This window comes from Macaca mulatta, chromosome 12 (assembly GCF_049350105.2).
Source record: "Macaca mulatta isolate MMU2019108-1 chromosome 12, T2T-MMU8v2.0, whole genome shotgun sequence".
Taxonomy (NCBI): Eukaryota; Metazoa; Chordata; class Mammalia; order Primates; family Cercopithecidae; genus Macaca; species Macaca mulatta.
The window spans coordinates 83,275,963-83,299,311 of record NC_133417.1 but is presented as its reverse complement, the minus strand read 5'-3'; the positions used below and the strand labels follow the sequence as shown (position 1 = coordinate 83,299,311).

Genomic DNA, 23,349 nt, shown 5'->3' with positions numbered 1-23,349 from the left:
TGTGAATTTAATCCTGTCATTATGATGTTTGCTCGTTATTTTGCCCATTAACTGATGCAGTTTCTTCATAGCATTGATGATGGTCTTTACAATTTGGCATGTTTTTGCAGTGGCCAGTACTGGTTGTTTCTTTCCACGTTTAGTGCTTACAATTTGGCATGTTTTTGCAGTGGCCAGTACCGGTTGTTTCTTTCCATGTTTAGTGCTTCCTTCAAGAGCTCTTGCAAGGCAGGCCTGGTGTTGACAAAATCTCTCAGCATTTGCTTGTCTGTAAGGGATTTTATTTCTCCTTCACTTATGAAGCTTAGTTTGGCTGGATATGAAATTCTGGGTTGAAAATTCTTTTCTTTAAGAATCTTGAATATTGGCCCCTACTCTCTTCTGGTTTGTAGGGTTTCTGCTGAGAGATCCACTGTTAGCCTGATGGGATTCTCTTTGTGGGTAACCGGACCTTTCTCTCTGGCTGTGCTTAACATTTTTTCCTTCATTTCAACCTTGGTGAATCTGACAATTACTTGTCTTGGGGTTACTCTTCTCGAGGAGTATCTTTGTGGTGTTCTCTGTATTTCCTGAATTTGAATGTTGGCCTGACTTGCTAGGTTGGGGAAGTTCTCCTGGATAATATCCTGAAGAGTATTTTCCAGCTTGGTTCCATTACTCTGTCACTTTCAGGTACACTTATCAAGTGTAGATTTGGTCTTTTCACATAGTCCCATATTTCTTGGAGACTTTGTTCATTTCTTTTCACTCTTTTTTCTCTAACCTTGTCTTCTTGCTTTATTTCATTAATTTGATCTTCAATCACTGATACCCTTTCTTCCACTTGATTGAATTGGCTATTGAAGCTTGTGCATGTGTCACGAAGTTCTCGTGCCATGGTTTTCAGCTCCATCAGGTCATTTAAGGTCTTCTCTACACTATTTATTCTAGTTAGCCATTCATCTAACCTTTTTTCAAGGTTTTTAGCTTCCTTGTGATGGGTTAGAACATGCTCCTTTAGCTTGGAGAAGTTTGTTATTACTGACCTTCTAAAGCCTACTTATGCCAACTCATAAAAGTCATTCTCTGTCTAGCTTTGTTCCATTGCTGGCAAGGAGTTGTGATCCTTTGGAGGAGAAGAGGTGCTCTGGCTGTTAGAATTTTCAGCTTTTCTGCTATGGTTTCTCCCCATCTTTGTGGTTTTATCCACCTTTGGTCTTTGATGTTGGTGACCTACAAACAGAGTTTTGGTGTAGATGACCCTTTTGTTGATGTTGATGCTATTCCTTTCTGTTTGTTAGTTTTCCTTCTAACAGTCAGGTTCCTCAGCTTCTGGTCTGTTGGAGTTTGCTGGAGGTGCACTCCAGACCATTTGACTGGGTATCAACAGTGGAGGCTGCAGAACAGCAAATATTGCTGCCTGATCCTTCCTCTGGAAGCTTCATCCCAGAGAGGCACCCACCTATATGAGGTGTCTGTTGGCCCCTACTGGGAGGTGTTTCCCAGTTAGGCTACATGGGGGTCAGGGACCCACTTGAGGAGGCAGTCTGTCTGTTCTCAGAGTTCAAACGCCATGCTGGGAGAGCCACTGCTCTCTTCAGAACTGTCAGACAGGGAAGTTTAAGTCTCCAGAAGTTGTCTGCTGCCTTTTACTTAGCTATGTCCTGCCCACAGAGGTGGAGTCTATAGAGGGAGTAGGCCTTGCTGAGCTGCGGTGGACTCTGCCCAGTTCGAGCTTCCTGGCTGCTTTGTTTACCCACTCAAGCCTCAGCAATGGTGGACGCCCCTCCCCCAGCCAGGCTGCCGCTTCACAGTTCGATCTCAGACTGCTGTGCTAGCAGTGAGCGAGGCTTTGTGGGTGTGGGACCCACCAAGCCAGGCATGGGAGAGAATCTCCTTGTCTGCCGGTTGCCAAGACCTTGGGAAAAGCGCAGTATTTGGGTGGGAGTGTCCCGTTTTTCCAGGTACAGTCTGTCATGCCTTCCCTTGGCTAGGAAAGGGAAATCCCCTGACCCCTTGCATTTCCTGGGAGAGGTGATGCCCTGCCCTGCTTTGGCTCACCCTTCGTGGGCTGCACCCACTGTCCAACCAGTCCCAGTGAGATGAACCAGATACCTCAGTTGGAAATGCAGAAATCACCCATTTTCTGTGTTGATCACGCTGGGAGCTGCAGACTGGAGTTGTTCCTATTCTGCCATCTTGGAATGGAGTGCCCATGTGAATTTTATTGTTGTTTTTCCTATATCTTGGAAGAGTGTCATTAGCATTTTGATAGGAATTATATTGAATCTGTATATTTCTTTAGGTAGTATGAACTTTTTTTAGCTGTTATTTTAGGTTTAGAGGTAACAGGTGAAGGTTTGTTACATAGGTAAACGTGTCATGTGGGTTCATTGTACAGATTATTTCACTACTCAAGTATTAAGCCCAGTACCCAATAGTTATCTTCTCTGTTCCTCTCCCTCCTCCCACCCTCCACCCTCAAATAGGCTCCAGTGTTTTTTGCTTGTGTTTCTTCTTTGTGTTCATAAGTTGTTGTCATTTAGCCCCCACTTGTAGTGAGAACACGTGGTATTTGGTTTTCTATTCCTGCATTAGTTTGCTGAGGATAATAACCTCTAGCTCTATCCATTTTCCTGCAAAACACATGATCTTGTTCTTTTTTATGGCTGCAAGTATGAACATTCTAACAACATAACTTTTTGATCCATGAGCATGAAATATCTTTTGTTTATTTGTGTCCTCTTTAATTTCTTTCATCATTTTTTTTTATAGTTCTCAGTGTACAGGTTTTTCAACTCCTTGGTTAAATTTATTCCTAAGTATTTTATTTTGTCATAAATAGGATTGATCTGGATTTCTTTTTCAGCTATGTTGTTATTCATGTATAGAATAACAGGGTTTTGTATGTTCATTGTATATCCTGCAACTTTAATGAATTCATTCATTAGCTCTAACAGTTTCTTGGTGGCATCTTTGGGGTTTTCTAAACATAGGATCATGTCATCTGCAAATAGAGATCATTTTACTTTTTCCTTTCTGATTTGGATACCTTTTATTTCTTTTTGTTGTCTAATTGCTCTTGATAGTACTTCCAGTACCATGTTGAATAAAAGCAGGAGGAGTGGGCCACCTTGCCTTGTACCAGATCTTAGAGGAAAAGCTTTCCATTTCTCCCCACTAAGTGATGTTAGCTGTGTGTTTTTCATAAACAGCCTTTATTATAATCTGTTGAGAAACTTTCCTTCTATACTTAAACCATTAAGAGTTATTTTTAATCAAGAAAGGGTATTGAACTTTGACATATGCTTTTTCTGCAAATGACATGATTATGTGGTTTTTTTCTTTCAGTTGGTTAATGTGATGTATCATTCAACAGAAGCTTTAAAACTCTGTTGATACTTGGATTTCCTAGAAGCTTCAGAATTGCAACCAAATACACAAAGTTTTCCTGGGCCTGCCTTCCAAAGTACCATCTTCCCTTAGCAGCTGTGCCATACTCATATATTCAACTCCCGCATTTGTGGTCACACTCTACCTTTTGCACCTCCTTCCCCAAAGTAGAAGTTACTGGTTATAAATCAATGCTGTTACATAAACAAATTAATATTGCTCTCGTCTTCTTTATGTTAAATTTTCAATGAGGCTTATTGTGTAAATTAAATTGTTATCATCAGCCACAGAGCATAAAGAAGAGGCTCAAATGTGGAATCAATTTCCCCTCAAATCTGAGCTGGCCTATAGTGCTTTGACCAATAGAATACAATGGAAGTAGAATGCTACACCAGTTCCAGAGCTGGCCTTGAAGAGGACGAGCAGCTTCCACTGCCAGGCTCTTGGAACCCTAAACTGCCATGGAGAGGAAGGGGGCATAGTTGTGTGCAGCCTTCCAGCTGTCCTGCCAACATGCTAGGCACAGGAGGGAAGCCACCTTGGGTCTTTCAGCCCAGTTCAACCTGCAGCCGAATCCTAGTGACTGGGGCTAGTCAAAGACACGTGGCTCAGAGGTTTCGCTGCTTAGCTGAGCCCTGCCTGAATTCCCCACCCACAAATTGTAAAGTCCAATAAATGAGTATTATTTAATAAAAAAAGAAATAAACAGAATCTAAAGAGAACCAATAAATACATATTAAATGATAACTAAGACACACTGAAAAAAACGTTGAGTAGTAGTATCTTGCCAGATTGTGTATAATTTATTTATCTCCCACCCCCATGGCACTTTCTTTCTTTAGTCAAAACTGTAAACCTGTGATGTGTGATCTTCCAACAGGCAAGCATCATGTCCTGTTGCATTTTTGTATATAGAACTTCAACCACTATATGAAACCATTTAGTCTTTCTATCATTACCACAAAGACAAAGATAAAAGAACAAAGGATAATCTTTCATCAAAGAGAGCTTCTTTAAAGGGCGCATTATTTTTGTTATTACCTTTCTGTGCGATTAGACAAAATTCTTCTTGCAGCTTTGTATAATCTGTTGAACTTTCCAGAGGGTCAGTGAGGTGGCTAGGGGGAGTCTGAAATTCAATATCTGCACAAAGGTTGGGGTTGGAGGAATGCAAGCGAACTGGTGACATGGTAGCACTGAAAGGAACCTGAAAGGGGAAGACACAAATTATTAAAGAGCAAGAGTGCATTGTTTCACATTCTCCTACACAGAAAAGACCTCTCCCATTCTTCAAAATAATAGATTCCTCTCTGATAACACACTTGGAGACACTCAGTACTCATTTATTTTGCAGGCGGTTGGGGTGGGAAGAGGGAGTCTCATTTCCCATTGTTGATTTAGAACTGCCACAAACTCACCGATTTTTCACTGTTACAGAGAGAAATGACTACAGAATGACAGGAATAAAAGACATAATCTCAGGCAAGCTTAAACTCTGAACTCATACTTGCACCTCAAAAATAACTGGCAGAAAAACAGCAGTCTGAACTGTGATGTAGCTGACCTTCTCTTAACAGTCTGGACTATCTGAGCCTGGAGCAGGATCTTACTAAACCTGTAAAATTCAAGAGATGCATATACCGGAAGATTCACTTACTCTGTAGCCATTAAATAAAAACCAAATCAGGCTTAATAGTAAATACAGTAATGGCTTAAAGAGACTCACACTTATTTTGGAAATTGACTTATTAAATTTTATATTAGTAAATGAAATTATATTATATAAATCACTGTGGTTTACCTTTGTATGTTACACACAACTCTATTACATATATGCACATGGTTCATGAACCGGCCAATACTGAGAAGCAGTAAGTAGAAAAAGTCATATTACTATAGATTTTTCCACATGGCTAGAGGTACTTCCTTGCCCAGGCTGGATACGGACTAGGCTCCTGATGGGTGGAGGCAAAGCACCTTTTCCTCCCCTTTAAGAAGGCTTTACCCAAACATTACAAATGTCAGTCAAACATTCCTGGAAAGAAAAATACCAATTCTTCCTGCAAATCAGATCACAAACAACTTCTCCTTAATTCTTATTGCACAGATGTGCATTCAATTATTTTCAAGAACCAGACTCTTAGACTCCACCACAGGTTGGAATTTTGTGTAACTGATAGGATAATTCACACCCCCTAGCTAACGGGGAATGTGCTGTGGGAGGAAGGAACCACTACCCTCCGACGGATATGTATGTCAGGACCTCTTCTTTTTTAATTTTTTGGTTTTTGCTTTAAAATTCCTAACATATTTGGTGAGAGAAAGGGGGAAGGAGAAGAGGGCACGTTTTCTCCGAGGATTTAGAGGACAAATGGAAGAGATGGAAAGAACCAAAATATCTGGCCTGAGCTGCAGGTTGAGGGCAGTTGAGACAGAGCATCCTTCTGATGCAGCATTGTCCTGGCAGGGATTTATTTCTCTTAAAAGATATCCAAGACTTACTGGGGAAGAAAGTGAGCATGAAGCTTTCCCCCCAAATTCAGCTAAGCTAAGCATGTTAATATATGTTATTTGAAGCATTTGGTATCTGGAGTCATCAAAGGAACCCTACCTCATCTTCTTTGGAGAACTTGGCTACACTGGGCTGGGAGATGATTGTTAAACAGCTTGTTTATCAATATTATCAGGCTGAAAAGTTCTGTCTATTCTAGATTTGAGACCCAGAAGTGGCCAATAAGCCATTTAAGAAAACGGAGTGCTGGGGTTCAATACTCTGCTGGAATCCTGTCCAGGTAACTTAATAATAACAAGGACTGAGGACCTTTTAGGATACGTACAAAGGAATGGTATTTATGTGGCAGGATGTCAGAAGATAGAGAAAGGAAGTTCTGACCCTAACGGTGGTGATGCTAAATCTAGAAAGAGCAGTCAGCCCCTTGAGGGACACAGAATCCATGGAAAAGTTGCTGGAGATTAGGATGTCATGGGGAGAGACTCTGAGTGAAAAAAATAGGTAGATCTGAGAGTTTTCAGAATTAATGATACAGTTTTCTGATATAAGGAACTAGAACAGCATTAAGAAAAATAAATGTGGGTCTTTGGTAATATGTTGAGCATCATGGAAAAGGATTTTTATCTGCATTCAGGTGCCTTCAACACTCCAAGGACTCACATGGCTTGGAAAAGGAGTCTCTTCCTTGAGCGGGTGAGGAGTGGGGTCATGAGAGTTGGCGGGAAGCTTATATAGAGGCCATTATGCAGTAAAAACCCAGGGAGTCCAGGAAGGACCCAGACTTGTCCCTGAGATAAATTATTATTCCTCTATTAAATGTTGGAGTCAGATGCTGAGAAGAAAAACATAAGTTACAAATTTATACTTTGAACATAATGGAAACTTAAACTGGCTATTAAAACAGTAAAAGTGGTTTTGCATATTACCCATAGGGAAAGAGACTTGAATGTTCCATTCAAATTGCAATCAGATGGTTCCCTGGGAAATTGAGAACTAATCTTCATGTACTTCTGACTGAAATGTTTATATATTGGTATACCTTTTTTTGTTAAAAAGAAGTATGTAGAATGGGTCATTTTAATTGAAGACTTTTGAGAATACAAATTGGGATGTATTAATCTAACCCTAATTGAATATCTGTTCAGACTGGGGACTTATTTACTCAGCTTTTTATTCATCAATTTGAGTATTATGGGATTCAAAAATCTAAGTGGTAACTGGTTTCTCTGTCAGCGATGGTTGGAGTGCAAGCTGCCTACAGCTCTCCATGTTTATATCTGAGAACCCTCAACACTCAATTTGGGCCTTTCTACCTTGTGCAGGAAAGAAATTCAAGGCCTTCTTGTAAGTCCTATGACAGGAGGGAAGCCTGATCCTAGAATATTCTGGTAGCATTAGGAGATGCTCTTAACACCTGTCCATGAAGAAGTCAAAAGCGAAATGAGTTGACAATGGAGTTGCTGACAGTGAAATTCAGCAGTGGTAGACATGAAAGTCTACACAGTAGGTCTAAGATAGATACTATGCTTACAGGACTCATCAAGCCAGTGGGAAAAGTCGCCTGCTGTTGCTATTCTGCACTATGTGTACAGGCATTCTTTGAGGGTACTGACTGCATTGGGATCCTCAGTGTTCTTCCATGGGGAAGAGCCAGTATTTCTCTTTTTCCAGTCTCCTGTTCTGTTGGGTCTGGCTGCTGTTGTGAGTTGGCTATTCTGAATGCTAGCGCTAAGAGTCATCAAGAATAAATTTCTGAAACATCTGCTAGATGTTGCGGCATTTTGGTATGGAGACAAAGCTATAGATCCTGGAGTAGCCAGTCCCCCTAGTTATTCCTGAATACATTATTAAATGTTGCCAGTAGCTTTTCTTACTACATGCCACTAAGTTTTTCTCATAACTTCTATAGTCACAGCTAACCTGGGAGGTGGGCATTAATGATTTCTTCTTTTAAAAGCTCTTTCTCTTCTACTGCCAATTTTAAAAATATGAACCCATTCTATTCAAATAGGTACTAATCTCAGTTTTATTATATTCACTGTATGTATCTGCAATTTAAAAAATTAACACAGAAGAGACAGAATCACTTCTCTGCATGGCATCTTAGATGTATATTGCTTAAGAAAACAGTGTTTCCATAAAATGATGGACTGTTCCTTTCCATACTAAGTTGTTATCTCTAATAACCATGTGTATTTATTAATTTTATAAATGGAAAATTACCTTTAATAATATTGAACTGATTATATGTGCATCTATTGTCAGAATCTGTTACCACATCAGTGTCATGGGATTTATTCATCTGCATTTGAATACATGCATAAGATATACATGGACCATGAAAGCTATTTCAATAATTTGTTTGTTCAAATGTTTACAAAACTGTGAGTTTAAGAGTCAGTTCCCTAATAAATTCCAAGTCACTGGTTCATTTCATAATCAAAAGCAAATTTGTTTCTCAGTCTAGCTAAACACCCAGATATAAGGCAAGAGCCAATTACTAATCATAAAGTAGAAAGCCACCAATCCTCACATCAGCATCCATTCTCCTGTAATGCAGCCAAAACTTTTTCATATTTTTTTCAGCAATTCTAGTCTTCAAATACATTCCACCCTTAGTGACAGCAAGACTGTTGTTAATTAAGGAAGTATTATCTAATAGCCAAAAAACTAACATCTATGATTGCTATGAACTCAGTAAACTATACTTTATGAAGTTCATAGGCTCTCATGATTAAACAAATTTTTTAATTGACTTTTATCCAGCAAGGAGTTCTTGTGTTTTGATACTCTATTTTATATTCTGTAGACAAGTCATTCACTATCCATTTGCCTTATCTACCTCAGTATGTTCTCTACTCTCCTTATATCCATTCTATTTTCTCTCAGAAAAAAAAAAAAAAGCCTCTAGATATGGATTAGATACCATAAAACTGTCTTTATTTTTGTCATTTCCACACTACAATTTCTAATTTTCATGTCAATATTCTCTTCAGAAAACAATTTTCCCTTGCTAAGTGTAACTTGGGTAGCCATTTAGAGATGACAGCAAAATTCACCTTTTCTTACCCTCTCATTTCTTTATTCTCACATCCTTTTCAAATAGTCACACTGCTACAAAAAAAAGCACAATTTATGTCTGTAGTAACATGACTTTTCTTAGGAAAAGAGAAATTAGTTAGCAAAAGTTCCAATATCAGTATGGTAAAAAAGAAAAAAAAAAACAATATAATTTAAGGAAAGCTCACATCATGGGGCACTGCACTCAATTTTGCAAATTTGACTTAAATTATGTCTTCACGTATAGCAAAAGAACTGGATTATATAATAGTTCTCCACTGTAAAAAGGAATACCCGTGTTTGACTCCTGCCATGCAAAGACAGCCAGAGAACATGCGAAAGCTATGCTGCCATGATTGGGCTACAGGTGACACCATCACACACCAGTGGCACCATCAGGACAAGGGGGTCACCCTTGTACACAGGTTTTCATTCTTATTAAACTTCCACTTGAGATTGAAATCCACTCACTGTTGTAGCCACTGCTGCCGCTAGCCTCTGCCGGCGCCGAGTTGTGCTGAACTGGCCCTTCACAGGTGGCCCTTCCTGACAGTGAATGGGAGAAGAGAAGGGGGGAGGAAACACAGGACGGGGGAGGAAAGGATGGAAGATGGGAGGATGAAAGATAATCAGACAAGGAGAGGGACAGTTTTTAACTGAAGTCGACTTTTCTTAAATCAGCATCGAAAAGAGCTCACAGGGGCATTCATGCTATGAGAAATGTTCATTGCTGTCATTGCAGATTACTCAAACACCTGAATTCTATTTGCTGACTATAACTCACACCCCAAAAGGAGACGGAGTTATAAACTGATGGACAGCCTGCAATTTTAAGGTAAAATAAATATGCATACTGTTTTATTCATATGATATCATGTTATATGAAGTCAAAAGGTATTCAATAAATGGTAGCAAGGAAAACTAAGTTCAGGAAAAACTGATTAAATAATGTAGGAAGGCTAAAATGAACAGGTTGTAATGAGAGCCTCCTGATGGCTAGACAGAATTTTTTTTTTTTTTTAATTTCTTACTGGAAGAAAAAAAGTAAGGGAAGGGTATGAGGGTTCTTCAACTTCCTACTTAATCTCCTATTATACAGCTCACTATCTGGGACTCCACGTCAGTAACAGTGCTGGGATTTTCAAGTCTAAGAATTTTCCAAGGAAGATGGCAGACCCCATAAGATCAGAAAAGAAAACTTAAGTTCCTCAGTGAGTGAGGACAATGCCTATAAAAATCAACTACGAAAACCTGAAAGCATAGTTTTCATTTAGTAATGCGCATCTATGTACAAACCAGTAGAAGAATCCTACAGCTTTCTTTCATTTTGTTTTTTTCCTCTTGGTGGATGGGATTAAGGGATGATGACATTTCCTTCTAATCATTCAACTTTGCCTCCATCTGACAGACCCTGACTCCTCAAGGTTGTGAGCAATATATTTTTTTTCTTTTTTGAGATAGGGTCTCACTCTGTTGCCCAGGCTGGAGTGCTGTGGCATGATCATGGCTCACTGCAGCCTTGAACTCCTGGCCTCAAGTGACCCTCCCACCTTGGCTTCCCAAAATGCTGGGATTACAGGCATGAGCCACCTTGCCCAGCCATGAGCAATAATTTCATTTCCAAATAATTAAGATATACTTTCTTAGAATCTCCTAACAGCCCAGATTGAAGAAACAGTAGGACTGCTTTAGTCTTTTTGGGATGTCAGAAAAATATTTTAAATTTTTCTATCTTTAAATCTTCAAAAAAGTTCCAAAATTACAATCTTATTTATTTTCCATCTTCATAAGTCTTCTGCATACATATACGTATATGTTTGTCATACACACACACATAATCTGTTTTCCACAAAAATATTTTCTAGACAAAATCCTTTTTCCTTAATGTAGTAAAAGGACGAAGAAGTTATTATCAGCCTTCAGTGTAATTTGAGCATCTATGAGATGCAGGACAGCTACACAGGAGCAACATAAGATCATCTGTCTGCTACTATGTACTTTCTACTATTCCCCATTCCCTTCAACGTCCAGGGATCTAGTATTTAATTCATATTATCAGCAACACAGGAGATCTAACAGCTCTTTCTTTCAAAATATTTCCTTCTTGCCTTCCTCTTACTTCATTTAAAACACAGCTGAATTGTTACTGCAAAATGGTATTGAGATTTTTATTCGAACCAGAAAGTTCGAAGTTAAGGAGGAAAGAAGAAATCCTTTTTCTAAAAGGTAGTCTCCACAGAACCTTCTAGGACAAATGCTGACTTCATGAGTTACATAATAGGAATTTCTGAGGCCAACTACCCAATAGTTTCCAGTAGAAACAAGGCCATACTGGTCTAGAATTTAACCTTCTCATTTAAATCAATAGCACAATCTAACCTACACAAGAATAAGCAATCAAACATCCAGTATAACATGTTTTTCATTTTAACTTTCTTGTGGTCAATTTTTTTAATGATCTACTTTATAATTTTTTTCAAAATGACAACTATTATGGAATACTGAGTACAAAGTTGAGTAACACAACATCGATAACAACAACAGCAGCAACAATACCACAACCACCACCACTGGACGGTCTGGGCACCCTCCCAATGGCTGTTGTACTTAGTTACGAAGAAGACGGGGACAGAAAATGAACTCTCACCACTTGAGAGCCTCTCATATTGGCTGAAACATCAGCGAAAGTGGTTCGAGTGGTGAGATGATCGTTGACTCAAAACAAATGCTTGGACTCATTAGATAGAATTCCCATTATCAAAACATTTAAAACAGGAGGGGAAAAAGCTGGGTATAAGGAAGGAGAAAGTGGTGGGTATCTTTAATCCACTAGAGTAACATTAGATGCTATGCCTCTCTCTAGGCAAAATACTGAGTAGTAAAGATTTTCATGTTGGCATACTCATCCTAGATGAACTTATGATTCCCTAGCCAAGTGTGAATTTTGAAGGATCTTGGAGGAACTTCCCAGTAGTAGAGAACGAGTATCCTGAGGCTCCTGCAAGACCTGTTGGTTTGGGCAAGCAGAAAAGGTCCACGGATAGGACCCAGTTCTGCTGTGTTCCCCTTAAAATACCTTTTGTTTTAGTCCAGGTGGAAGTGGAGTTTCTCTGGGAATGATTAACAGCTTACTGCCATTCCTAAGTTTATTTGTTTCTTCTTGGAATTGGAACTAAATCTCCCACTTCGAAAAGGCAGTTGTCTTTGAGTGTCTTTGAGGGATTAGATGATTTCAATTTCCCTCAAAAATAACTCAACTAGAATTACAAAGGCCATTTTATTATCCTTAGCAAAGTCACAAGTCATAAATAAAAATTTAAAAACAAATGAACCACCCAAAGATGTGGCAGGAGTATGAATGAGTATTTTCTAGCTTTTTGGACATTTTCTCCTGATGACTCAAAAAAATCTTCATAACTTTTCTGTCTATGTAAAACCACAGGCTGAGAGGCTAGGTGGTATAGTTCCAGTTGCATTCTGTGTCCTTCAGAAAAAAAAAATAGTGATTTGGGGTCTCCGGTGGAGCTCCCAGATGCAGCAAGGTAGCTGGGACATTGCACTACAACTCACTGGGAACCAACCTGTCCAAGACAACAGCTCTGAACAAGAATGTGGTCAGTAGCATAAACTATAGACACAAGATTAAAACAATATCTATTAACAAATGTACGTGTTCTTTCTTGTGATGCAGGCCTTCTTCAATTATTTTATTTAGGGGAATGATTCTTTTACTTATAAAAATGAGTCTTGTTCTTGGCTTTGACTCAGACACCACACTTAAAACAAACAAACAAACAAAACTAGACACTCACAAGTTCAAAACCAATAAAACTGCCAAAAGCAATTTAAAGTAATTTTCTTGTGAAATCACTTGGCACATCTCTCCCTACAGTATTAATTTTATAAACAGAGGGGAAAACACACGGAAACGTACTGAGCAAATGAACACAAAAAGTTGTGTTCATTGAATGTAGACATTCTAAATAAAAAAAACATAGGTATTAGTGCTTATGAAAATTTATTTTCAAATATATCAGATTAGCAAGCAAAGCAACAGTTTGTTATTTACACAGTCAGAATTGTAATACAAAGAATGTTATTAATGAAGTCAAAATTAGAGAAGAATTATTTTGTTAATTATTCAGAAGGGACTGAAGAATTCTGAAAAGTACTTCTTTCTACCTTTGCATTAGAATATAAATTTATTTGTATAATAATTTTAAAGAGCCAAATCATAAAGTCTAATCTTGACTGTGCAGGACAAGGGCCATTTATAATATGCATTCAGGATGAGAATAATGGAAATTCTAGTTTAAAAATCTGAAAGTAATATGGTTTATGACATAATCTACCATATTTTGAATCACTGAAACACAACAATATAAAAGGATCTTACTTTAAAAATGTCACTCATTTCAAATATGTAATTTATTTCAAATAAATTTCAAGTACATTTATTACAAGCTCTTAAGAATTTAGTTCAGATTTTAAGGTGATTGTTGAAAGCCAAATAATATCTATTTTTGAAGGATCATAGAATTTTAGAGTTGAAAGAGAATTCAGAGCTTATTAAATAAACTCTATCACTTAGGAGCAAACGGAAGCTCAGGAAATTTAACAGAAATTTACAAAATTATACTGCCAGAAAATCACAGTGATTAGACTAGAATCTGGGTTTGTTGATTTCTAATCTATTGAACCTCCTACCCTTTTTCTTGATAGAAAAAATTTGGACAAGGCTGACACATAAAAGCCTCTTTTAATATCTAGTATTTTTAAATGAGTGTTCATTATAACCCACTAGATTTTCAATCTAGATTTTTAGGATAACTTTTTGTTAAAATATATTTTAATGGTTCAAAGGCTATAATTGAGAATAAAATGCCATTTTGAACACATATTGTATAATTTCAACCTTTCTTTTAAATCCTTCCCACTTATGCCAGAGTGAGAAAAATACAGAGATTTCCCACTGTTTTAGACAATGTGAGAGTTTGAAAAGCGCCAGCTTTAAAGCAGTTAAGTTACCCTTTCAATCTAACGCGCATTAACTGATGTATAAAGACTAGTACTTTAAAATTATGTAGAAACATGAATGAAGGAAAAGTAAAATCTGTACCTGCAGTTGTATTTTTGTATCTTTGCTGACACTTTTTGTTCTCCATCGTCTGGTGACCCGCTTGTCTTTCTTTGAAATATCTACACAGTTAGCCTACATTACACAAATAGTTAAAAGCAACAAAGTATTATTAAGTTCACACAGATGATACAGGTATAGACAAGAACACAGCAAGTTAGTAAAGGATCACTGTTAGAGCCTATAAGCAAACCAGCCAGGAGAGAAAGGCCTATCAGTTGCATAGTGGGCATTAAAAGCAGAGATAAGAACTTAATTATAAAATATATTTTTCTGATAAACAAAATAAATACAGGATTGGAAATCTCTAGCTTTGTTTTCTATATGAAAAGATAGTAATAATTCTGAGAGTATCTAAAGCATATCTTCAAAGCTACCATTTCCAATAGAACACAAACACGGAAGAATAATTCAGATACTGAATTTATTTATTCTGGCTAGTGTGTATCAAATGTAAAACATTTAAAAATAATCATCTTAATTAACACACTGACACCGAGATTCAAAAAATATTAAAAATAACTCCAGAATATAAACAAATGTCTGTATCGTAGTTATCTATCTTTAAATATTACCTTATATATTCATAGAACAACCCAATAAAGATTATAAATTAATATCCTTAGTCCTTTTACCAGCAGCAGGAATATGTTTACCTGCATGTCAGTAAAGTTAGGTGCTGACTGAGTTCTCTGAAGTATTTCCAAATTTTGCAAGAGTTTGCTAAGTTCCACAAGGTTTGACTGGCAATGTGCGAGATCTAATAAGAAATCATAAATAAAAATATGTTAAAATTGGTTAGGGAGCAGTGGTGATGATTAAAAAAAAGGGTCAATGCAAATTATGGTAAATATGAGTAGGCAGATCCATGTTTATATGATGAAGACACTGGCAGGGGGAACAAAACACCCTTTGCTGGTATAGAACCAAAAACCATTAATTATATTTCAAAACTCACTCTCCTAAGTTAACAGCTATTAGTGCAGAAACCATGAAACTCTCCGTCACACTGTATGTGATCCCTTTTCTGCTCTGATAGCTTTTGCCACATGGGCAGCACACTCAAGTGAACTTCAGCAGTCCTGTGGTTCATTGTTAGGAGCTTGTCTACCTACTCCTCTAACATGCTTTAGAAGGTGGTTACCTGGAATTTGGGTAGCGTAAAAATCAAGTTCAGAAAACTAGGATGGAATACAGAATCAGTTAAACATATTTTCTTTAATTTAGCTCGCTAACAATGTTGAAATGAATGACTTTAAAATTTCTTAGAGACATTATATTAACGAAATCAGATTTTTAAAGTGCATTCGATGGTCCAGGAACATCATCATCACCTGGACATCAACTCATTCTGTCTGAATTAACATTTAGAATGAAGAAATGACTTTTAGGTTTTTTTTTTTTTCCATTTTTTGGTGCATTTAGAACAAGAGAATATTCAAAAATCTATATAATAAAATATCACTCTTAAAAAAAAACTGACCTTTAATATGTGAAATTAAACACGGTCAAGAATATTGGGCTGGGTGCGGTGGCTCACGCCTGTAATCCCAGCACTTCGGGAGGCAGAGGCGGGCAGATAACCTGAGGTCAGGAGTTCAAGACCAGCCTGGCCAACATGGTGAAACCCTGTCTCCACGAAAATTAGCCAGACATGATGGTGGGTGCCTGTAATCCCAGCTACTCGGAAGGCTGAGGCAGAAGAATCTCTTGAACCAGGGAGGCGGAGGTTGCAGTGAGCCAAGATAGCACCATTGCACTCCAGCCTGTGCCACAGAGCAAGACTCCGTCTCAAAAAAAAAAAAAAAAAATTGAGTTACTTTTCTTATTTTTGTGGTCAGTTACTAAAATTTTCATTTCGAGCTTTCTATCTAGCAAATATTACATTCATACTCTCTAGTAATTGTGATTATTCTATATAAATGGTGCTATATAAGCACAGAAATCTGGAATTGGGTCTGAAAACCATCAAAATTATATCCACCTTTTTTCTAACAGAATGAAAACAGAAGTTTGTGAATAGTTCAATTTAAGGCCAAGGACTCAAACTAAGTGTAAGGAGACATCAATTTAGATTTTTCAGTTGTAGTTTCCTTATCTGTCAGTGGTGATAGTAGTATTTAGCTCTCCTACCTGCTTACTGAGATGGTAGATGAGAAAGTTCTATGAAAGCCAGAAATGGTCTCTAAGGAATACTTATTGTGCGTGTCTCATCACCCTGCTACAGCCTTCACATGGACCATGCTACATCATTCTTTGTCACTTCCACTATTTACAATAAGAAAGAGAGGATATCATACTTTCACATAAAGTCTGGGATGTGGGTATCTCCGAAAGCTGATAAAAACGACAAAAAATGCTGCATACTTTGAGTCCACATGCTGGTAGAATAAGAAAAAATTCTTTTGGTTGGAGCACTAACATAGATTACCAAATTTTAATTTTTTTAAGTGAGAACACAAAAAAGTGATCTAATATCTGCTTTTATTATAATTTTATAAGGAAAAATAATCTGAAAAAAAATAGGCCCAATATCATCTTAGGATCATCTAAAAAAATAAACTAATTGAGACTTATTAAACACTCTCTGCATTGCCCTTGTTTTTCTCAGTTTTGAAGGTCAAATGAAAACTCTCATAGAATGGAAATGGTCTGTACATCAAGTTTGAACCATTGTGCTCTGGTTAATTACGAGGGAGGTAAAGGTAAGAAGAGATGAAGAGGCTCAGAGATGGCAATGTGAGGGAATCAGGTATTGGTTCAGAATATTGAATCACTTATCCATAGTGGAGCACACTAACAGGTAACTGTGATATAAGATGCAGCATTTCACAACTTTGCCATTTATTGCCGAGTTGTTGGGAAACATACACCTGCTCCGTGCACAAGACAGAGCAGCAGAGAAGGCAGCTGTGGAAGTGACCTAGTGAGGAAGACAGAGCAGTGATTCTTGGGCTGTGGGCAGCATAGGCTCTCCTCGGGGGTTGCTCTTCTGTGTGACTGCCCCAGGTTCCAGAGCTAAAGAAGCCAGAAGGAACTGGTGAAGAGACAAGGAGAGAAGGCTGAAATGGGTAGAAGTCAGGGGAAAGGCAAGAACCAGATTCAACTGCTGTGAGGGTGCAGGAGAACTGGCAGGTAAGGAGCCCGAGTCACGGCAGAGAGAAGGAGCTGGTGCATAAAGATAAGAACAAGGAGGAGAAAAAGTAAGAGCAAGGAAAGGTCAAGGCGATCAAGGCAATCAGGGTAAAAGATGTAGCACTCATAATTCACCGCTTTAGGTTTGGTTTCTTGTTTGGTTTTGGCTGACTCTCAGGCCACACAGGGGAAGAACTAACCTTCCGCACACCTGTCCATCTCTTCTGAGTCCTGTAACCAGGCTGCCACTTTACTCTGGCCAGTCGTGCAGGTTGCAGGGAGGCTATTGCTGCATGGTAAAGGGGACTGCCATGGAAAGCTGTTTGGTTGCATCTACGGCAAACAAAGATGAATTGTATGGTTATGAAACAGTACATTTCAATGATTAAAAAATACAAGTATCCTCAAGCCGTATTAACAAAGAAAGGAAGAAAATGCACAGTCAAAACATGGAAGAAGCTTCTTGGCTTAATGTGGTTTGTGCTTAGTGAGGGCGACATTCCTAAACAACAACCTCTCATTAAGTTGCCATCTCCATCATTCAGTGAAGGACAACATTTAAGTGTGTTGTATCTCATAGTCACAAGGACCTGCCAACTCAAATTCCCAGTAATTTTTAATCACTCAGTAAGTTGTATGTGCAGTGTCCTTACGGCAGTACTCTCAACTCATGATTTAAGTCTTTCCTTTCCAAAAGATTTCTGCACCCTTATGACCACTCAGGGTCTCCTCAACCGCATGTGATTCCTAAACACATTATCCACCAGTAAGCAACCTTGCAATGCCTTGAATTCATATTGAAAATTATTTATAAAAAGACAGTCTTGGCAAGTTATTATCCATAGCTTTCCATTAAAGTTATTATCTACAGACTTTTCATTAAAAAGATTTTATGTGAAATAAGTGAAAATTGTATTAAGTATAGAGATACTAAGGTGACGGCAGGAAACAGTGAAAAAAGAAGAAACTTATTTCTTAAAAAACTGAAAGAATTTTAAAACTTTATAGTTGACTTTAATATTCAACTACAACTGAATTGTGTCTCTTCTAAATCATTACAAAGTGAATGACGCACATTCTTAGCAAACTCAGGCTTATTTATTCCCCACAGAGGGCCACAAACCAATTAACATTCAGGAGGCTCATAATTTGATATGTAGAAGGCAGGCAAAATGATAAAAAGCTCTTTTTACTCTTTATTGCATTTTGATAAATGTAATGGAAATCTTTCACTGAGTAGATCTTAGAGGTATGTCATTAACCAGAGTAACAGATCTGTTTTGAAAACCAGAGCTGAAGAAGTTTCTTATTTCAAGGCAAACAGTGGGGAGGATTTGATTTTAGTCTTCCATTCTCAGATATCACCCAAGTTATTTGATAAATAAGGGATGAAAATAACATATTTTCATCAACAAATTTAATAAATATTTTAATAAATTTAATACATAGGAAATAAAAATAATATATTTTCATCAATACTCTGTGCCAATGATGTAGGCAGAAGCTGGATGAACCAAAGAATAAACAATTTATATTTTTTAAAGATCTATTTGGAATACATTTCTCATTTAACGTGGACTAAATCTAGGATTTAGTTCTTTGGTGAGAACACAGGAGGCCAGAGAAACTCGGCACTATCTTGGGCATCTGTAAGTTCCCAACCTTCCTGATGCCCTGATCAGATGGTTCGCTCCCTTTCTTATTTCAGAACTGGTTGGTATTAGGGTTAATCCAATATCCTATTCCTAGAGAAAAGATAATTAAACAGTCCTTGGCAAGGCTGCAACCAGAATGGAATAATGTGAGGTTTAAGGCCAGGTGTGTAATCTGGCCTGTAATCCCAGCACTTTGGGAGGCTGAGGTGGGCAGATCACTTGAGGTCAGGAGTTTGAGACCAGCATGGCCAACATGGCGAAACCCTGTCTCTACTAAAAATAAGCTGAGTGTGGTGGTAGGTGCCTGTAATCCCAGCTTACTCAGAAGGCTGAGGCAGGTAAATTGATTGAACTCAGGAGGAGGAGGTTGAGGAGGCTGCAGTGAGCCAAAAGCACACCACTGCACTCCAGCCTGGGTGACAGAGTGAGACTTTGTCTCAAATAAATAAATAAATAAATAAATAAATAAATAAATAAAAATAAAAAACAGAAAAAAAATAAATAATGTAAGGTTTGAGATAATTTTAACATAGTTAATAGGATCTAATGAAAATTGCCATTAAAATAACAAAAACTGAATATAGTAATGTTTCATTTAATCTGATTTGGTTAGTATTGCAGTTACTGTATGAGGTTTTCCAGTGGTTTGCAAAGGAAACTTGGACCTATGTATGACATACATTCCTGTGTAAGCAAATAAAGAAAAGCAGAATCTTCACTGGAACGTTCTTGAACACAACGTACTGTGGCAACCAGCTTCCTCACCCTCTCTGCCCTCAATTTCAAGTGCCAAGTGTAAAGCTGGCGCACCCCTGTGCAGTGCAGTGGCGCTAGGTTTCAGGAAACTTAATCATTGAATCTAAGGCAGAAACAGCTGTTTTCATGTCTGTTGACTTAACCTTGATTTTTTTTAACAAACAACATCTCTTGCTTTTCATCAACACAGAAGTGAACTCTTATTTCAGCCCAGAGAACAAGGTCAGCCTCCCTTAGTCTGGCACCTGGTAAAAATAGAAAGGGCACTGATTTTGGAAACAGACGTGGACTTGGATCCTGGCTCAGCTGTTTAATGGCTATGTCACTTCTGGACAAATTTTTTCCTGTCTCTGAACTTTGGTTATTTGAAAGATTAGAGAGGAATGAGTGCCAAATGCTTAACACAGTGCCTGATCACTTAAGTAGGCTACTACTTATACTACTGTCACATTTTTGAGCTCACATGCAATTACTTCATGGGGAAATTTCATAGCTTCTCATGTATGTATTATAGATCAAGACACAAAAGCAAGTTTCATTTTCAAGATTTTGAGGTCTTCTTATTACCATCCGGGAAGACATCTGATTTCTGAATGTTGATTAAATTAATGTTAACTTACTTCCTAGTATTCCTACAAAGCCACATAAAGTTAGAAGGTAGTCCATTCATAAAATGGAAAAATAACTGCTAATTCTCTTGGTGATCCACATTTCGGCCTAATTTATACTTGCAATTAACTTTCATGCCAAATGTCACTGCTGTCTTCTGAGTGTTAGTTTACAAAGCAAACCTCCTCTTTCTGGTTTTCCCAAATGAGACTCAGTTATGCATTTGCATAATTTTCTTTTTTATTTTATTTTATTTTATTTTTTTGAGATGCAGTCTTGCTGTATTGCCCAGGCTGTTCACTAGTGGCACAATCATGGCTCACTGCAACCTCCGCCTCCCAGGTTCAAGCAATTTTCGTGCCTCAGCCTCCCGAGTAGTTGGGATTACAGGTGTGCACCATCACATCTGACTAATTTTTGTGTTTTTAGTAGAGATGGGGTTTTCACCATGTTGCCCAGGCTGGTCTCGAACTCCTGGCCATCAGGTGATCTGCCCGCCTTGGCCTCCCAAAGCTGGGATTACAGGCGTAAGCCACCGTGCCTGGCCAAAATTTGCATAATTTTCTAAGCAATTTTCAGGCTGGTTTTTATAGAACAAAATCATACCTTTCCATCCACTACAGAAACATTAGCAGCTGGTGAGGATTCAGCTGTGGAAGTTGAAGGAAATATGTGAAAACTAGCATCTCTTGGTGATCTCACAATTTCATTCTGACGATACAACCGATGATGTCGCAGTTTGGATACCCATGCATCAAACCAGTCTTGAGATTTCACCTAAGACAATGAACAAGTGGAGAAAGTAATTGTAAAATCACTCTCCTGTCTACCACTGGTGTAGGCAAATGGTTTCCCCTGATAATGGCAGAGAAACTGTTGAAAAGTGATTTCACCTTCAAATGATAGATGTGCTCTTCTGTGTCAAGGTCTATTCTTCGAGCTTTCTTTTTAATTGACATGACTGACAGTCCGACATCTATGCTCCCGTGGACCTTTCCTTTTTGAATCTGAAATCAAAAGACTAGTAAATAGGCTGAAAGGATATATGATTTGATATTTCTGTACTGGATTTAAGTGAACTCAAGGTAATCTTTAACTTATCTATGGGAAGTGGAATACTACATATAACTCCTTAACAAACAAAATAGTTAAGGTTCTATGGATTAGGTTCTAGGATAGTTGATGTTGAAGTGACTTCACACCAATTTTTATAAATAAGACTATTCATCTTATTCCTGTCTTGGCATAGAATGTAATGCTAATTCTTCATAATTCTAGATTGCACAGCTTATATTCTCCCATCTTTAGTGGTCCTAAAATAACTGCGGTCAATCTTTGACCTATAACACAGAACATCCCTGAGTAATCAGCTGGCAGACAGCTGCTGAGGCAGAACGGGGCAGCTGGGAGCAGAAAGCAGGGAGCAGCCGGCTCTTCCTTCTGGCTGCTCCTCTGATCAAGGACATGGCTGATTCAATGGCAGAGATGGGGACAAAACTGAAACCTGAGACTTCTGTTACTTCCCCACACCACAATGATGAAGGAAGGAATTTTCCAGTGTTACATGCAAACTACTCCTTTGTATACTAAATAAAAACAATTTGGAATAATTTTTGTGAATTGGGATCTCCAAGATAAAAAGACATATGACCTAGAAATAAGATTTGTAAGATAGTTTTTAATAGGACATTGACAAGAACAAAGCAGCACACATAAAGCAGAGTTTATTGGGAGATGCAGAAAAAAAGCCCATTTGGGTTTTCTCTCCAAGTGACAGAAGGTGATTTTACTCAAGTGTCACTTTTAAGGTTTAAGCTTCTGTTTTTAATAACACACATCAAAATAGTTAAATCTTCATGCACTAGGTTGAAACACTTTAGAACATGGAGGTTTGGGAGCTTGTGAAATCTTACAGGCCCAGACATGCACAAAGCTGGTAACTATGGCACAAGGCTTGTACAATCACAGTGTTTACTCACTTCAAGCAGAATTCAGAATCAATCTTTGAAACATGTCCTGTGTGCTACTTACATCGAGTGGTGCCTTTGAATACTTTAACATTCCATTATCCAGGACAAAAAAACGCTGCAAGAACCAAACACCCCCAGTTACTGTCTGTATTTTGAATTATATAAAACATTCACAAATGTGGGTCTAATGTTGCTTGGCATTTATTAATCAATATGTTTGATCATTTTAATGTATCTGGATTCAGTGCATTTGGCCACAGTCAGTCACATTAAATGGCAAGGAGATAAGAGCTCTAGTTCCATACTGTTAACCATCAAGATTCTTTTATACATAATCCAATGGGGATGGAGTCTTTTCACCATGATTTTTCTTAACAGAGAAGGAATCTGAGGACCTGAAGCTACAATCCTCTGAATGAACCACATTGGGATGTTTTTCAAAGTGAGAAATGATCACAGTGACTATATAAGGAGCTCTGTACACGTCTACAGGGAATTTTTCACTGTGAACACACTCCTGAATTTTCCCCGGATACCACAGATAATTCCTGAAAATGTTCATGTCCGTTACAGAAGCCAATGGACTGAATCTATGAATAATGAATTATCTGGAAAATTTAAGTGGGCTTAGCAATATGCTTGCATCTCTACTTAGCAAATGTTTGCATTCTACCATTAATCAAAGAGGCTGAAAATTATTTCTGAACTACATTAAGGGTAAAAAAAGAGAGAGGTTTTTGGCAATTTTTGTCTCCTCCAAGATAATCCTAGTCCAGTCTGAATGGATTTGCCCATTTTTGCTCTACAAACACTCAGGAACTCTCAGCTGTTGATTTTTCTTCCACGGGTAATTCACAAGAGAACAAACAGTTCCCAGGGCCCGGTCAAAGAATGGGTCCTGTGCCCTCTAGTTCTACAGATGCAAGGAATCTTTCTGTTCCTGGAAAATTACTCTGCTGGAAAGTTTTTATGTGATTTGGGACCTCTTAGCTGCTGAGATGGCAGGTAGTCAGGACCCGGGATCTGCTTCTGTGAGTACAGTGGCCTTCTATGAGTTCTGCACAGAGCACCCCTATGAGTTCTGCAGAGGACTCACAGAAGGCCACTGAAACCCCTTTGTTTCAGGTTCTGCAGGACAACAAG

At 38.1% G+C, this 23,349-nt stretch overlaps 1 protein-coding gene across 31 annotated transcripts in view; it reads right to left on the bottom strand.

The window, feature by feature from the left end:
- OSBPL6 (oxysterol binding protein like 6) overlaps nt 1–23,349 on the bottom strand; it is a 207,998-nt gene that overhangs the window by 42,868 nt on the left and 141,781 nt on the right. For 11 of the 31 annotated variants that reach the window (XM_077957248.1, XM_077957250.1, XM_077957257.1 and 8 more), the window contains 8 exons: nt 22,268–22,321; nt 21,130–21,243; nt 20,843–21,013; nt 17,417–17,549; nt 14,738–14,841; nt 14,064–14,156; nt 9,416–9,490; nt 4,414–4,579 (listed from right to left, as the gene is read on the bottom strand). In XM_077957248.1, the coding sequence (XP_077813374.1) occupies nt 4,414–4,579; nt 9,416–9,490; nt 14,064–14,156; nt 14,738–14,841; nt 17,417–17,549; nt 20,843–21,013; nt 21,130–21,243; nt 22,268–22,321 (910 nt within the window). Of the gene's footprint in view, nt 1–4,413; nt 4,580–9,415; nt 9,491–14,063; nt 14,157–14,737; nt 14,842–17,416; nt 17,550–20,842; nt 21,014–21,129; nt 21,244–22,267; nt 22,348–23,349 lie in introns of all 31 variants that reach the window. The other 20 variants (XM_077957262.1, XM_077957270.1, XM_077957261.1 and 17 more) reach the window with 4 other exon arrangements.